The sequence below is a fragment of the Phacochoerus africanus genome, chromosome 8, assembly GCF_016906955.1.
Source record: "Phacochoerus africanus isolate WHEZ1 chromosome 8, ROS_Pafr_v1, whole genome shotgun sequence".
In the NCBI taxonomy this organism is placed as follows: Eukaryota; Metazoa; Chordata; class Mammalia; order Artiodactyla; family Suidae; genus Phacochoerus; species Phacochoerus africanus.
The window spans coordinates 150,028,852-150,046,474 of NC_062551.1; the positions used below are offsets into that span (position 1 = coordinate 150,028,852).

A 17,623-nucleotide genomic window follows, 5' to 3' on the forward strand; every position below is an offset into this window, starting at 1 on the left:
TTTATCAGGTCAAGCAAGGTTGATGGTTTGGTACAATAAGTCCTGGATTATGCTGGACCACAAATAGCTTCCTTGCTGATCCAGAAACACCTGGTCAATTTTCATGGTTTTAAGCCTTTGCTATGAACCTCCTCCCTGGCACTTTTATCTGCCTAGTGAACAACTTGTTCCCTAAACTGAAAAACTACAGACAAGCACCATCAATACTTACGCTTTCCTTGTCTTCCTCTTCTACACATCTTTTATGGCTTTCCAAAGTTACAATCTTCCAGAACATACAGTTTTCACTGGTGTCTTTTATTTTGAGATTAACACAAAACTTTTATATGCATGAAATTAAATGACATCATGGCCACCATAGGAGGATACATTATTTCATTTAAGGTGAATAACAATATGTTATTCTCTACTGCTGGAAATTTTGGTTCATCATAGCAAAAGTACAAATTACATTTTTTTTCAGCAGTCCATGTTTCTTTATGGTTATACCAGTCATACTTCAATGGTAGGAAAAGGACCTCTCCTAAACTGATATACCAAATACTGCTAGATGTTACCAAACAGGTTATGAATATAACTGAGTATATAACTGTATCAGATCCATAATGGAGCCTACAGCACACAGAACTCAACTCGAATACTAAATAGAAGTGAAATAGGAGATGACCACTGACCACTTAGTTGCCTAGAATAAAATAAGCAAAAAAGAACTTACAGAAGGGAGTAAGGAGGAGATGGCAGCCACTGAGTACTTAAAAACCAAATTACAAACAATTTTTGAATTGTTCAGACTTTTTTTAAAAAGTTTATAGCAATTATATAACTGAGGAATAAGAATTGATTACATGAATCTGAGATTTCAATATAGTGGGTATGAAAGTTTAGGTCTTTAGAAAAATCAATTCATTTTTTTCCTAAATAGAGAAGAAAATAAGAACATAAAATTATTCTCAGGCAAATAGTCCTCGGGCAAAAAGAATTAGATCTTTTTTAAAAACGGCAAAAGACTCAGACATTTCTCCAAAGAATATTTGAAGATGGCCAATAAGCACATGAAAACTTGCTCAACATGACTAATGGAGAAACAAAAATCAAAACCACAGCAAGCTACTATTTTATACCTATTTAAAAAACAGAAAACAGGAGTTCCCGTTGTGGCTCAGCGGAAACAAATCTGACTCAGCCTCACTCAGTGGGTTATGGATCTGGCATTACCATGAGCTGTGGTGTAGGTCACAGATGCGGCTCGGATCTGGCATTGCTGTGTCTGTGGCATAGGCCAGCAGCTACAGCTCCGATCCCATCCCTAGCCTGGGAACCTCCATATGCTGCAGGTGTGACCCTAAAAAGACAAACAAACAAAACAAACAGAAAACAAATGTTGGTGAGCATGTAGAAAAATTAGAAAATATGTACATTGCTGATAGGAATGTAAAATGATAGAGCTGCTATGGAAAACAGCATGGTGGTTCCTCAGTGAATTAAACAGAATTACCATATGATCCCACAGTTTCACCTCTGGGTGCATACCACCCAAAATTTGGTTATTGGATAGATATTTGCATACCAATATCCACAGCAGCACTGTGCACGAAAGCCAAAGATAGAAACACCCAAATGGCCCTCAGCTGATAAATGAGTACACAAAATGTGCTATATACATTCAATGGAATGTTATTCGGCCTCAAAAAGGGAGAAAATGCCCACACATGCTACATGCATAAAGCTTAAGACCTCATGCTAAGTGAAATAAGCCAGACTCTCAAGGATAACTCCTGTATGATTCCCCTTATATGAGGTACTAAGAGTGGTCAAATTCTTAGGCAGAAAGCAGAATTATGGTTGGCTGCCAAAGGATGAGGGAAGGGAACAAGGAGTAGTAACTGTTTAGTGGGTACAGTTTCAATTTGGGAACGTGAAAAAGTTCTGGAGATGGATGGTGGTAATGGCTGTACAATAATGCGAATGTACTAACGTCACGGCAACTGTAAGCCTATAAATGGTCAAGTTTATGTAATGTATATTTTACCACAACTAAAAATAAAGAACCAGATCCATAAACCTTGATGGTTTCACCCTTCAATAAAATGGAGTTAAAAAGGTGGTTGAGAAAGATAAACTTGTAAGTAGTTGGCTACTCTTTGCACTCCACAGATACAGCTGTATCTTTTGCCCTTCAACATTACACTGAAGACAGAAGTGATAAAGTTCTCCACCTTTCTGGAGGGCACCCTTCAAATAGAAGAGTAATGGGAATTACATATTTGTAAGGCATTTGACTATGTTTTTAAAACCTACACAGAGCTTACAGTATAAGGTAATAAAGCATCATCCTGGGGTCCACCATCAAGAAAGAAAGGCAAATAAAGATCCAAGCCTGGAGTTCCCTTGTGGCTCAGTGAGTTAAGAACCTAAATAGTATCCATGAGGACTTGGGTTTGATCCCTAGCCTCACTCAGTGGGTTAAGGATCTGGCATTGCTGTGAGCTGTGGTGTAGGTCACAGACGTGGCTCAAATCCCACGTTGCTATGGCTGTGGGGTAGTCCAGCATCTACAGCTCCAATTCCACCCCTAACCTTGGGAACTTCCATAGGCCGTGGGTGCAGCCCTAAAAATAAAATAAAATAAAAATATATATCCAAGCCCATCCTGATATGTGGATACAAAGGTTAGAGGAGATCAGAATATTCAACCCAGAACCATGCCACTTTGGCATAAGGATTTTTTTGTGCTGAAGAAAAAGAGCAGACTCAGAAAAGCTCCTTATTTTCCCTTGATTCTCAATCAACAGAGATGACTCTAGATCTATTTTCGCTCAGAGACGGCACTAGGAGAAATGTACGTGACAAATCTTACCAAAACGAACTTATCGTCCACCAATTCCCCCTACATATTTACCTTCCCACAGTATGCTGTGCCTAGAAGCCTAAATCTCTTTTCCTTTGTCTTGCCATTTTTCTATAAAGGTACTGTTCTTTGTTAAGATGCTATATAAGCCCAAGTTCTAACCCCTCCTTTGAGGGACTCATCACGGAGTTTCTTCTGTGCGTATGCATGCTGCAGGTGTTAATAAACTGTTTTTCTTCTGTTAATCTGTCTTTCATCAGTTTCATTTCCAGGGCCGCACCCAGAGGAACCCAGGAGGGTAGAGGAAAAAGGTTTTCTTTCCCTCCCCAACATTGGCATCCTTGGGGGGTGTGGAAAGGGAGGAAAAGCGTTAATGACCAAATCAAGAATATATAATTATCTAAAGAAAATAAAATACTATTTAGGCAAGACACATCAGGGCTGAAACAATCTTAATCAAGGCCAGTTTAGGGAACCTATACAAGTTACTTCACAGACAGAAAGCTAGGAAATTTAACCTAGCCTTCTAGTTACTAACCTAGTTAGTGAATTAGTAATCAGGATGCATGTCCTTCAAACTGTGAGCATTCGATGTCATTAATCAAAATTTTTAAAGAGCATTTGAATAAACAATAAAGTGGTTACCTTGTGTAAATCATCAATATAAACTTACAGGGGAATTTTTTAAAAACCTAATGTTATGCAAATGATACTTGAGATCAGAGTAAAATTTTGACTGACGGTATGGATTCAAAAATTACCGTCTCTCAACCTAGATGGAAATGAAGATGGCACAGTTGAAAAACAGTGCTAAAAGATCAAAAAGTAATCCTAGTAATAATGTAGATTCTGGCATTAAATATGCATTGAAAAAATTGGAATAAAATTCCATCATTAAATGTGAAACCAGGTAAAAATTAATATTTTACAGGCTTTAAAATATGAATGCTTAACTAAATTTATAGAGTAAATATTGTGAATGGGTATTTGACTATTTCATCTATATCCCTAAATGTTTACTTAGTAAAATGGACCTATATTTCAGGTTGCCTTATACTGGGGTAAAAAACTTTTTATAGAAGAAAACAGCCCCAATAGGGGAATGTTTATGAATATTCACCAATCCGTGATCACTAATTTGTTCCATATAACTGAATATTCTGTTTGAGGTCAAGCACTCACAGACATAAAAGTGGGATCTGGCAAAGACAGAGAGAACCAGTGTCAGTGGCAACACACCAGGTGATCCTCTGTCACCTCTTCCCACGTTATTCACAGAATCCCCAAACATCTGTTCTCTGGTCGACTGCCCAGAGTCTTGTCATCATGGGGAATCCTCTGGGATTCCTTAAACACAGAAATACAGTGTCTTGCATAGCAGAGGGACTCACAAGCACTTGCAGGAAGGAAAAAGGGAGGAAGGTCTGGGAGAGGCAAGAAAAACACCAGCTCTACCTGCCCTGAGAGAGAGCTAAGAAGGCCACTTTGCACATGGCTGCAGGGAAGCTGCCACCTCAGTAAGGAGGACACCAGGCTGTATCTGAATGCACTGCCACATACCCACACAATAGGTTCCATTTGTCTGGAAGTTAACTGGGGGCAGGAAATAAAAAAGCAAAATAAAACATTAAGAAAAATCTCTAAGGGAAGATTCCATCTGCTGCCTAGCCAACTCTAATTTTATTAAAAATAAATGTTTATCTGTCATTTAATGGCAAGGGCAAACCTATTAAAATATACTGCCTCCCTGCCAAGTTGTCAATAGGCAGTATCACAAATGTAAAGGGAAAGAAAAAAAAAATAAAGATATTTTTCTAGAGTTCAGTGACTTTCTATGTAGTATCATATATAATGCAGAGAACAGTGTGGATAAGCAAGACAGAAACAGCAATATATCTTTAATCATTTTGCCTTGATTTTCCCTGACAAAATACACTATGCAAGAAATATAAATCTCCCTGAGGGAATTAAAAAAAAGTCACAAATGGCCAAAGAACTCTTCCCTGAAATGGGTTATTAGGAGAAAAATATCACTAAATAAGCAAAATTAAAAAAAAAAAAACATAAAAGGCAATTGCAGGTACTGACTCCAACTAGAAGTTACGTAATACAGAAATGATGAGCTTTTACTTAAAGCAACACATGGCATGGTACATGTTGGGGAAAAAAATGATTGATGAAGAAAAGATCCATTAAAGTTTGTTCATCTGTTTGAAAGTTACATGACTCATGCACAGAGCTAGGGAGGGAAGGAGTCAAGGACAAGATGGAAGATGTACTCTAACCCCATACCATGTTTTCAGCGCTATAGCCACACTGCTGCATCTCCTGGGAATACACGCTCATCACAGATCTTGCTTCCTGAGGCTCAGGCAGTTCATGATCACAGAACCACTGTGTACCAAAGTGAAGTTCCTTCATGGATGTAACAGGAGCGGCCTCCTGAATGTGCGGTGAAGGATACGACTCCATGGACTGAAGGTGGTCTTGATACAGCTCATATTCTTCATCAACAAGCATTTCTCTTTCTTCACCCATTTCCTGCAGTCTGGGAGCCATAAATTCGTGCATTTCCCAGGCCTCCTTGCTGGTGTCTATCTCTTTTTGTTGGGACTGGAAAGCCTTTCCCAAATCTAGAAATGGCTCATCCACAAGTTCTTCTTTAAAATAAGGCTCATCTCTAAAGCCCTGTTAAAAAAAAAAAAATGCAGAAAATCTTAAACTATGCCTGTCTTAAAGCTGCACTCTATACATTAACTAGGAAATTAACCCCTGACATAACTGCAGCAAGGGATATTATGTGCCAATGCACAGTTGACCTAAACAGCTCTCCATTACAAATGAGGAGAAACACAAGCTTACTACCACACAACCCTCAACCTCAGAAAGAAACAAACAGCAAAATAGGAAGCAAATACGCCTTTGGCAAGGTGACTGACTGGTTTAATAGGTTCATTATTCATTAACCACCTGAAAATTCTCAGTCAGAAATAGGAATTTTGTTCAACTGCTACACTGAATATTTAGCTCATACATCTCATATAAGAAGTAACACATAAATATGGATGTACTTCATACTATTGCTTAAGAAAGCAAAGACTTAAACAATCAGGATTTTCAAGTTTACGTAATAATTCAAAATAAATTAATGGCTATTTGGTTATAAAACATTCTCTATAAATGAAAGATATGGAGACTATGTCTCAACTACTTTGGGTATGACATATCATTTAATAGGTATTTATTTGTTGGTTTATTATTTATTTATTTATTTTTTGCTATTTCTTGGGCTGCTCCTGCAGCATATGGAAGTTCCCAGGCTAAGGGTCGAATCAGAGTTGTAGCTCAGAACCACAGCAACGCGGGATCTGAGCCACGTCTGCAGCCTACACCACAGCTCACGGCAACATCAGATCCTTAAGCCACTGAGCAAGGGCAGGGACCGAACCCGCAACCTCATGGTTCCTAGTTGGATTCGTTAACCATTGAGCCACGATGGGAACTCTAATAGAAATTTAATTTTGCATCTGCATTAAAAATATAAGGCAAAAAGGAATGGATACAGTATGCTCTTCAATTAATTTACACTTCATTTTGAGGAAGAGAAAGGGAGTACAGGGAAATGCATCGCCTTCCCATCAGACTCCGGGTATCTGCATTGAGTGTCTGCCACCCTCGGTTATGCCCTCTGCCAAAATGAATATGCCTTAGTAACTGACTCCAAATGTAGTTCCAAAAGTTTGAAAAGTTAGGGTGAACCTGGTTGAACATAGAAAATAACTCAAATAAAGCATAAATGGTAGTATTAAAAAAATTCAGTACAGTAGAAAATTGACAGAACACTGTAAACCAATTACAATGGAAAAAATAAAAATCATTATAAAAAAATTCATACTTCACTACTCAGAAGATCAAGTACATAAAACTGAAGCTAGATAGTCACACATGAGCAGAAAATTTGTGGCGTTCTTAGGTAACACTTGAAATCTGCTGAGCCTTGACCGAACTCCAAGGCTCCTGATGTCCATCTTTTTTGTTGGGACTGGAAAGCCTTTCCCAAATCTAGAAACTTTAGGGTGCTGAGCAGTGAGGCCCAATTCCTTCTAAGGAATCAATGACATTTCCTATTTTAAGTGCTATTCCCTACGTATCAATAAATGTAAATTCCTGAAATGAATCTACTTCTTCCCATTGCTTCCTCATTTGCAGCTAAACATTACTGTAGTAAAGCTTTTAAACTAGTACAGTATACCAAATACTGCAACCTAGTTATTTCAAAAAAATTAAAAGCAGCACTTAGAGGATATAACCTGTCACATAGTTATGAAATTATAACAAAAAAAATGTCTAAACTGAAAAAAGATAACGGGGCGTTCCCTGGCGGCCAAGTAGTTTAAGGATCCAGTGTTGTGACTTGGGCTGCTGCTATGGCATGGGTTTGATTCATGGTCTTGGAACTTCCACATGCCGCAGCAAAAAAAAATAAATAAATAAACACACACACACACACACACACACACATAGAGAGAGAGAGAGATAAAATGTACATTACAGGAACTATATATCGGCTTTAGACACTGTCAACAAACTGTGCAAAGAATATCAAAAGACAGTTGTTACCAAGTAAAGCGAAACCATACTCTAACTGCAAAGAGCAAAATAAACACAATTCATTTTAAGAATAAAAAAGGAAAAGTTTCCTTTCTAATATTAAAGCATAAAGTAAGGTTTGTCTAAATAACTTTTTGCTTAAAAAGTATTCAATAAGAAACTCCTCTGTTCAGCTCTTATTCTACAGCATTTTAAATGCAGGTCTATTCGCAAAAATATGTTCTACCCTCCAAATTTTCAGAATATATTAGTGACATAAAATCAGGTATGTTTGTTCTTTGAAAATGTCTTACACACCTGGCTGATGTCAATGTGATACGAGAAAAAATTTTAGTTTAAAAAAAATTAATAAAGATAGAAGGATTATTTAATTTGTACCTATTTAGCCAAGGGAGTGAGAACAAGCTTTTGTCTTCTTTAAAATAGCAATGGTTGGAGTTCCCATTGTGGCTCAGAGGTTAACGAACCCAACTAGTATCCATGAGGACACGGGTTTGACCCTTGGCCTTGCTCAGTGGGTTAAGGATCTGGTGTTGCTGTGTAGGTCGCAGACATGGTTCGGATCCCGAGTTGCTGTGGCTGTGGGGGCTACAGCTCCAATTTGACCCCTAGGCTGGGAATCTCCATGTGCCAGCAGTGCAGTCCTAAAAAGACAAAAGACCAAAAAAAAAAGCAGCTGTTTAAATGGAAAAATAAATAAATGTACCTTGGGTGCTTCAAGTATTAAAGATGAATTTAGATCATGAATTGTTCCTGAAGTTTCAGTCTTGTCTTCATTATTGTTTGAATATAAAATATTACTTTCTTCCTCTTTTTCTTCCTGAAAATAGAAGCACTTTTAATTTTTAATTTTTTAGCATGATTGAAGAAATGTTTTTGTCAACCATGAAACTTTTTTTTAACTGAGTTCTAATCAACATATAATATTATATTAGTTTTAAGTGTACAACAGAATGATTTGTATCTTTTGATCACTTTCACCCATTTCACCCACTCCCAACCCCCACACTTAGCAACCACAGTAGTGGTTTTTTTTTTTTGGGGGGGGGGGCGGGGGTTGACTGCGCCTGATGCAGAAGTTCCTGGGCCAGGAATGAAACCCATGCCACAGCTGTGACCTGAATTACAGCAGTAACAATGCTGGATCCTTACTTCAACTGAGTCAAAAGGAAACTCCAAGTAAAGAAGCACTTTCATAATCAAGACAATATCTTACTTTCAAACGCCTTTCAGATTAATTCTCATCTTTACACTAAAAGCAAGTATGCAATAAAAGTTATGTAAATTGTTTTATTAGACCAAATTTTATTTAATAATAATTTTAAAAGGCATAGGCAGGTCAAAGCTTCTCAAGGCTTTTACTTTTTTCACGTATTCCTTAAAGAAAAAAATCACTTTCCTTAATGTTAAGAAATGCCTAAGTTTATACGGTTGATACTCGAAATATTTAACAAAAGTACATTATAGTCACTCTCCATCAGAAGAGAGACAATCCTCCCGAGGCTCACCAGCTCAGTATCAGTTGCCGGTAATAACACAACTGCTATTTATCAAGTCCTAGCTATTTATCACCATCTATGGTAAATTTTACGTGCTTCATCTCAATCTTTACAGCAATCCCATTAGGTCATGAATTTATATTCACATAAAAACAACAGCAAATATATATATATACATACATATATATATGTGTCTCACAGGCACAGGTTTTTGCACTTAAAATGTATCAATTCATTTATTTATATATACTCTAAGAAGTAGGTGCTCTTGGAGTTTCTGTCGTGGCTCAGTGGTAACGAATCTGACTAGGAACCATGAGGTTGCAGGTTCGATCCTGGCCTCGCTCAGTGGGTTAAGGATCTGGCGTTGCCGTGAGCTGTGGTGTAGGTTGCAGATGCAGCTCGGATCCTGCATAGGCCAGTGGCTACAGCTCTGATTCGGCCCCTAGCCTGGGAACCTCCATATGCCGCAGGAGCGGCCCAAGAAATGGCAAAAAGACAAAAAGACAAAAAAAAAAAGTAGGTGCTCTTATGAACTCCATTTTACAGAATGAGTAAAAGATGCACAAAAATTTGCTCAATGTTACATAACTAGCCAGTTATACAGTTATACACCCAGAATTTGAGTCCCAGCTGTCTGGCTCTAGATCCTGGGACTTCCACCAGCATGCTATGTGATCCCAAGCAGGAGCTGGTGAGGGAAATAACTGGCCCAAAGATACATAGCTTTGCAAATCACAGAACTAAGCAAAAACTCACAGCCATCTGGCTCAAGAACTCCATTGCCAGCTCTGTCCTGTTAGTTCTGAAGAGACAATACAGTTTTTAAGGTCAGTTCATTCATATTTTGTATGTGGAATATTTGAGGTGAGTTGAGAAAAGAAAAAGTAAGTCCCATTTGTGCTTATAAAAATACACATGTAATATATATGTATATAAGACTACAAGATTGTAATACAAGATTATATAATATCTATAATATATAAATAGAACATATCTATATAAGACTTAATAAAAAATAATTTTGTTCTCCTGTTATCTATTCATAGTCTTTCTGCTCCAACCTGACTCTTCTTTACACTCTATTCCTGGTTCCTTTGAGGACTAAATAAATATTCAGCAAACATTAGGTGATAGATAAGTGGCCACCCATTGGACCATAAAAGAGAGAAAGACAGGCAGACAGACCTCAGCAGAGATCCATGCATCACGATTTAGACAGTTCTGCTAAAAGAAACCAGGTGTTATAGAAGGAACAACTCAGTGGCAATTCCACTAAGAATTTTTAAGTCTTGAAAGTGACCTTCCTCTCATTCCTTTCCTGGCCTCCCACACCCCAGTATTCCAGCAGCATTTACTTGCTGAGGGAGGCCTGGGCAAAGGTCCATCTCACAATTATCACATTCAAAAATCCTCCCAGAGTAAAGCTCCGAGGTCCAGAGGTTTCTGCATCTCCACCTCTCCCCAGAATAGCACAGGGATCCACACCCAGTTAGTACTAAGTTCTGGTTTTTGTGGTTTTTTTACACTTCCTGAGACTTCCTTAAACTGTTTCAAAGTAAAGTCAGGGGATGGGATGGGATTTCTTCTAGCAACCCAAATAAAGAGGCAAATAGTCATCAGGGGAAATCTGAACCAAAGTGCTTGCCACAATCCAAAATAAAGAAGATGAGGTCTCCGTAAAAACACCAAGTTTTCCGCTTCTCAGTTTTTCCAAAAATCAAATGGGCATCTCCTGGTATATATTGGGATGCCCCCCCCCCACACACACACACTAAATATGCAACATAAAGTCAAGAACATAGCTATGTGCTATATTCCATTTTGAAATGTTTAAAGTATCTGGTGAGTATAACACACAGGCATTTTAATGTGTAATAGATGAAGAATAATAAAGTAATGCATGAAGATCATGTGGGGTTCCGCAAGGCAAAAGTACTATATGCAATACATGAATCTGTCTTTATCTATATATGAACACATCTAACTATATCTATGCAGACAGTTATCTACCTACACATCTATCTATTTGAACACTTGTGGTATGTTAATCTGTTGCATGGAATAAAAGAATTTTAAAGTTAAGAAAGATCTTAGGAATTTGCTCATCTTGCTCAGTCTTTTCAGAAATGCAAAAGTAGGTTCAGAAAAGAAAACTGATGTACCTACGATCAAACAACCGGTACAGTGTTTCTCAAAGCACAAGAATCTACATCAGAACTGAAGCAGTGAAAAAGTAGGTTCAGAAAAGAAAACTGATGTACCTACGATCAAACAACTGGTACAGTGTTTCTCAAAGCACAAGAATCTGCATCAGAACTGAAGCGGTGACTCACTAAAGAGGTAGACTCCTGAACAGCACACAGCAACCACTAGATCAGAATCTCTGAGAGTAGGACCTGGGAAACTGCATTTTAACCATCTTCATGGTGATTCTGGCCACATCCATGGCATGTGGAAGTTTCTGGGCCAGGGACTAGACCCAAGCCACTGTAGTAACAACACCAGACCCCTAACCCACTCAGCTACCCAGGAAGCACTCCATGGCAATTTTTATGTCTATCACATATCTTTGAATTTGAGACCCACTGGGCTAACTTGTAGCAAAGTTAAAATAGAGCCCAGATTTCTTGAAATCCAGTCCAGCACTCTACCACAACCATGCTATTTAAAACATGCTGCATAAAACCAAACTAGTGACAATAAATTAAAATAAGAACACACAGCATTGTGGCTAAGAGCACAGGGTCTGAAGCTGACTTTCTATTCCAACTCTGCCCCTCACTAGTTATATCACCTTGGACAACTGACTTAACTCTGTGTTGTGACTAACTCATCTGTAATGACAGTAAGAAGAGGACTGCCTCCTCTTAAAGTTTCTGTGATGATTGAATTAGTGTGAGTTAAGAGCTTAAAATACCGACTGACATTCAGTAAGCACTCAAAAATACTTTTGTGCTGCTTGAGAATTATCAAGTATTTTTTACAAGGGGAACCTCAACAGCACCATAGCTAATGCAGCCTTCAGTCAGAAACGGTTATCTGATCTAGCACATGTGATTAAGCAACAAGGTGACTTCAGGAGAGCCTGACCACATCAGAGTTGTTACAAGGCACTTTGATGGTCAGAAAAATATATTAGGAGTTCCCATTGTGGCGCAGTGGTTAACGAATCCGACTAGGAACCATGAGGTTGCGGGTTCGGTCCCTGCCCTTGCTCAGTGGGTTAAGGATCCAGCGTTGCCGTGAGCTGTGGTATAGGTTGCAGACGCGGCTCGGATCCCATGTTGCTGTGGCTCTGGCATAGGCCGGTGGCTATGGCTCCAATTCGACCCCTAGCCTGGGAACCTCCATATGCCGCAGGGGCGGCCCAAGAAATAGCAAAAAGACAAAAAAAAAGAAAAAAAAAGAAAAATATATTAAAATCTCTCTGCCATATGGTTAAAATGATATGGTTAACTAGATTTCAACTTATCATGCCATCTCGACATCATGCCCAAATGAAAGTTAAAACACATAAACAGACTTAATTTATATCATAGGGGATATATATAATGAGAATGTAGAAGTCTGTGCTAAAAGCATGAAGGTAGAAGTAGTAGCAGTAAGACCCATAATGTTGGCAGCTAGCACTGATGTTGTAATGTGCTAAGCTCTTAATATCATCTCTAATCCTCAAAACGCTGCGGGGTAGACGTTTTTTCTGAACATTAAGAAACTTGCACAAGGACTTCTCACTGTGGCTCAGTGGGTTAAGGACACAATGTTGTCTCTGTGAGGACGTGGGCTTGATCCCTGGCCTCGCTCAGTGGGTTAAGGATCTGGCATTGATGCAAGCTGCAGTGAAGGTCACAGATGCAGCTCGGATCTGGTGGCTGTGGGTTGTGGCATAGGCCTCAGCTGCAGCTTTGATTCCACTCCTGCCCCAGGAACTTCAATATGCCACAGGCGTAGCCGTTTAAAAAAAAAAAAAAACAAACCTGTACTTAACCATTACAGTATTATCCTATATTAATAAAATTCAACACTTACCACCAAAGGCTTACAGATGCCAAGGCGTACAATGCCTGGTGGCACAGCCTTTAGCACTTCTACAGCTTCAGCAAGGGTGGTATTGTCCAAACAGTATTCATTGACTGAGACCAGGCGGTCTCCAGGTAAAAGTTCTCCACCTCTTTCTGCCACACCATCTGGTACCAGGGAGCGAATAACAATCACTGATCTTGTGGGATCTAGGGGGTCCTAGGGATCAACCAGAAAAGAAAGATAAGTCAGTTCCCTGAAAACAAACACACAGCCTTAAGACAGGTATGTGTACAGGTATCCCTCAGAGATAACGTGGGTTCCAGACCACTGCAATAAAGCGAGCATCACAGTAAAGCAAGTCACACAAGGTTTCTGGTTTTCCCGGGGCATATAAAAGTTACGTTTATACTATACTATAGTTTATAAAGTGTACAATAGCATTATGTCTGACAAAGGAAGGTCATACCTTAGTGAAAAAATATGTTTAAAAATAACATAACCTGGGGAGTTCCCATTGCAGCTCAGCAGTAATGAATCCAACCAGGATCCATAGGGACACAGGTTTGATCCCTGGCCTCGATTACTGCATTAGGATCTGGGGTTACCATGAGTTGTGGTGTAGGTTGCAGACACAGCTTGGATCCTGCGTGGCTGTGGCTGTGGTGTAGGCTAGCAGCTGCAGCTCTAATTTGAACCTTAGCCTGGGAACTTTCACATGCCTCGAGTGCAGCCCTTCAAAAAAAAAACAAACAAACAGGAGTTCCCATTGTGGCCCAGTGGAAACAAATGCAACTAGGAACCGTGAGGTTATGAGTTCGATCCCTGGCTTTGCTCAGTGGGTTAAGGATCCGGCATTGCTATAAGCTGTAGTGTAGGTCGCAGACGAGGCTTGGATCTGGCGTGGCTGTGGCTGTAGTGTAGGCCGGCAGCAAGAGTTCCGATTAGACCTCTAGCCTAGGAACCTCCATATGCCACAGGTGTGGCCCTAAAAGGACAAAAGACAAAACAAACAAACAAAAAAACCCTGAAATTTTGACATGGTATATATAGATATATATAGGTTTCCCTAGGTGAGAACTACCCCAATCCAGAGAAAATGAGTATGAATCCATGAACAAAACCCGGAGTTCCCGTTGTGGCACAGCAGTAATGAATACAACTAGGAACCATGAGGTTGAGGGTTCAATCCTCGGCCTCACTCAGTGGGTTAAGGGTCCAGCACTGCCGTGAGCTGTGGCGCAGGTAGCAGACACAGCTTGGATCTGGCCTTGCTGTGGCTGTGGTGTAGGCCGGCAGCTACAGCTCTGATTGGACCCCTAGCCTGCGAACCTCCACATGCTGTGGGTGTGGCCCTAAAAAGACAAAAACAAAAACAAAACAACAAAACAAAAAAGAATCCGACTAGGAACCTTGAACAAAACCCAATGTGCAAGTCTCTCTCATCTACTGGGAGGACCCTATATTTTTTTTCATTAAGCACAGAAGAAAACATTGAAACTCTATAAATAGATACGGCTAATAAAAACCAACTTATAACCCCACTGCTATTTTTTATTTTATTCAACAAACACTATGTGTCAGGCTTTGTTGTAAGTGGTTGATAATCAGTAATTCAACTAATCCTTACAATAAACTCCAGGATGTGGGTAGACTTATTGTCTGTATTTTACAGATGAGGAAACTGAAGGTCAGAAAGTTAAGGAAAATTGCCAAGATCACCCAGCTGGTGAGTGGCAGAACCAGGATCCAAACTCAGTCTGGCTCCTAAGCCCTTTTCTTGACTACCGTGCCTCTTTCACTTTCTCTGCATCATAACAGTTCAGAAGAAATTGAGTTATGAGTGGGAAAGACATATTCACATGAAAATCCTATGGTTGAGTAGAACCCCTTAATTCATCCTAATGGTGCGGGTATATGATACTATTACTGAACCCCAGACTTTACAGTGGAGAGAACAACAGATCTCACTCATAACATCATTTGCTTTGGTTTGTCTATTTTGCTCCTACTGTTTCATTACTCACACACTATTCCATAAAGGCAAGACGTAGTAACATAAGATTTTACTACTGCTAGTCTCTACTAAACCCTTCCTGAGAAAGTAGAAACTATTAAGTTTTGCATCAGAATTATAATTTGGAATTAGTAAAGTTGAGACTTTGGCAAGTTCCAGGCTATATCTGTTTGAAGTGGCTGGGTTTTGCTTTTTTTTTTTTTTTCCAAGTTTTCTAATGCAGTTTTCTATATCTCTGTGTACAGACATCAAGGCTCATTTTCATTACTGCATGAAATTTTAACCAAATATACTATATCTAACTCAACAAAGGCTACAGAACTAATTCCCTGAAAAATGCCTTCAAACAATCAATTTCACTTTCCTTAACTAATCTTGCTTGTGCATAACCAGGTCAAGAGATTCTTGGTGAATTTCTAACATGCCCTGTTGTTATAATATCACATATTTATAAAGAGGATTGAAAGTAAAAATAGTCATGGGAACTCATTAATAAAGTACATAGTGTTAAACTATAATTACACCAATATTTTCAAGTAGAGGGAGCTATTGCATAGGAAAAGAATAGGAAGGAACCAAAAAAAAAAAAATACAGTGGTGTATCAGCAGGCAATCACTGCAGTCATATAAAAGAGCTGTCTATTTTGTCACCAGCAACCATGAATCACAACACACTTTTTCATTCTGAAATATGAAACCATTACATTTTAAGTCTGACACACTAATAAATAAGCTGTACAATTATGTCCTTCATTTAGGATGTCAGTTTTTGATGGAAGGCTTTTTTATTAGGGGGGAAGGGAAACTACGCAGTAGCTGATTCCCCTCATGAAATGCACAGAAAGCAGTCAGTGTTACTTCATATTAATAATCACTAAACTTTCTTAGAGAAAACTGCCCCAGTAAAATATACCAAAAGCAAATAAATGATTTCACTGGGTTGGTGTGAGCCATCTCCACAGCTTCATTTAACACCTAATCAAAAAGTACTGTTTTTAACCTGAATAAAGAGGTGAATTGGTTTACAAAACGCGGCCAGTTGAAATGATAATTAGAAACATTTCAAAGGAAGATTAACCAGGAAAAAATAGAAATAGAAGATAGACTAATGGATTTCCTTTATTATAGAAAAGTCATGGTGAGCAGTTAGTTGTACGAAATGTAATCTTCTTTAGACTGCAAAGTAGTAAGGGGTGTGCTTGCTTGCTAAAATTTATTCAGGCTGGGGTCTCTACTTCTTCTAAACACTAAATCTAATCTACCGCCCCTTTTCCTGGAGGAGAAAACTCAAGAGCAGCTTGTCGCTTAAAAAAAAAAAAAAAAAAAAAAAAAAGACAAACCTCCCACTGCTGAAGATATCCCATTATGGATAATCACTACTTCATTTTCCACGATGACATTTCTGACTGTGTGATTTCTCACATAGCTGCATGGAGTTGCTTTACTGAGTAATGGTCGTTTCCTTTCATGGTCATTACATGGTAAGGCCCGTAGCAGCCACTTTATGGAAAAAGAGCTACTAGGGCAGCTACTGCAAAAAACATGCTTAAAAACCAGCCTCATTCAGGCTGCTTCTCATCAGAAAAGTCTCTTAGCTGAAAATACAGTCTATAATAGCATATCCACGTCAAAACAAACAAAATGTTATTAGAAATATTTCTTAAGACCTCTACACAACTCCTGGACCCTATCCAGATTTTTTCCAATTCCTCATCAGTTTTAATCATCTTTTAACATAATTTTAAAATCTAATTTTTCTTGTTTTGGTAAAAAAAAAAAAAATGCAAGGAACACTGTTTTCAAGAATAAAGATGTTGTTTATTCTTTATCCTCAAAACAGCCAATAGAGGGCACTAAATGCCAACCACAGAACCCAAAAAATATCATCTTTTAGTATGTAAGCTTTTCTCCTCTTCTGAAAGATGTTTTTTCCTATTTATTCAAAAGCCATATATTCTTGTACATGTCCTAACAGTATCCCATATGTTTACTTTAACTCTACCATTTATGAAATTGTTCCCTACAGCTCTGAAAAACTCTTACAATCAATTAAGCATGGCCGACTTCCACCAGAATACTGCACAGGAAGACAGGAGATCTGACCTGAATTCTTCTCACTACTTAGCTATGAAATCCAGAGAGAACCAACCTTAACTGCTCTCACAGGTGAATAAAAGTGCCTGAAGAAAAGTGCATATAAGTGCATTTTTGAGGTCTCTTGAGGTGATAACTAATGTTTGATAGTTATTATAAACACAGGATGTTTCAACATTGGGGGAAAGCCAAGCTGACAGACTCCACTCCTCCCATAACCCCTAAGTGGTACGACCATACATGAGCCTTAACTTCTTTTCCTTTGCCCCTTCACAAAGTTACTAACTAAGGCACCTCCTTTTTTTGTTTGTTTTGTTTTGGCTTTTTGTTTTTGCAGGGCCACACCTGTGGCATATGGAGGTTCCTAGGCTAGGGGTCGAATCAGAGCTGTAGTCACCACTGGGCCTATGCCAGAGCCACCGCAAAGCGGGATCTGAGCCACGTCTGTGACCTACACCACAGCTCACGGCAATGCCGGATCCTTAACCCACTGAGTGAGGCCAAGGATTGAACCAGTGTCCTCATGGATGC

General features: G+C 38.9%; 1 protein-coding gene across 3 annotated transcripts in view; it reads right to left on the bottom strand.

The window, feature by feature from the left end:
• The window catches only part of PATJ (PATJ crumbs cell polarity complex component), a 353,453-nt gene that overhangs the window by 233,235 nt on the left and 102,595 nt on the right, over nt 1–17,623 (bottom strand). For all 3 annotated transcript variants that reach the window (XM_047788846.1, XM_047788847.1, XM_047788845.1), the window contains exons 18-20: nt 12,991–13,200; nt 8,166–8,279; nt 5,141–5,536 (exon numbers count right to left, since the gene is read on the bottom strand). In XM_047788846.1, the coding sequence (XP_047644802.1) occupies nt 5,141–5,536; nt 8,166–8,279; nt 12,991–13,200 (720 nt within the window). The remainder of the gene's footprint in view (nt 1–5,140; nt 5,537–8,165; nt 8,280–12,990; nt 13,201–17,623) is intronic.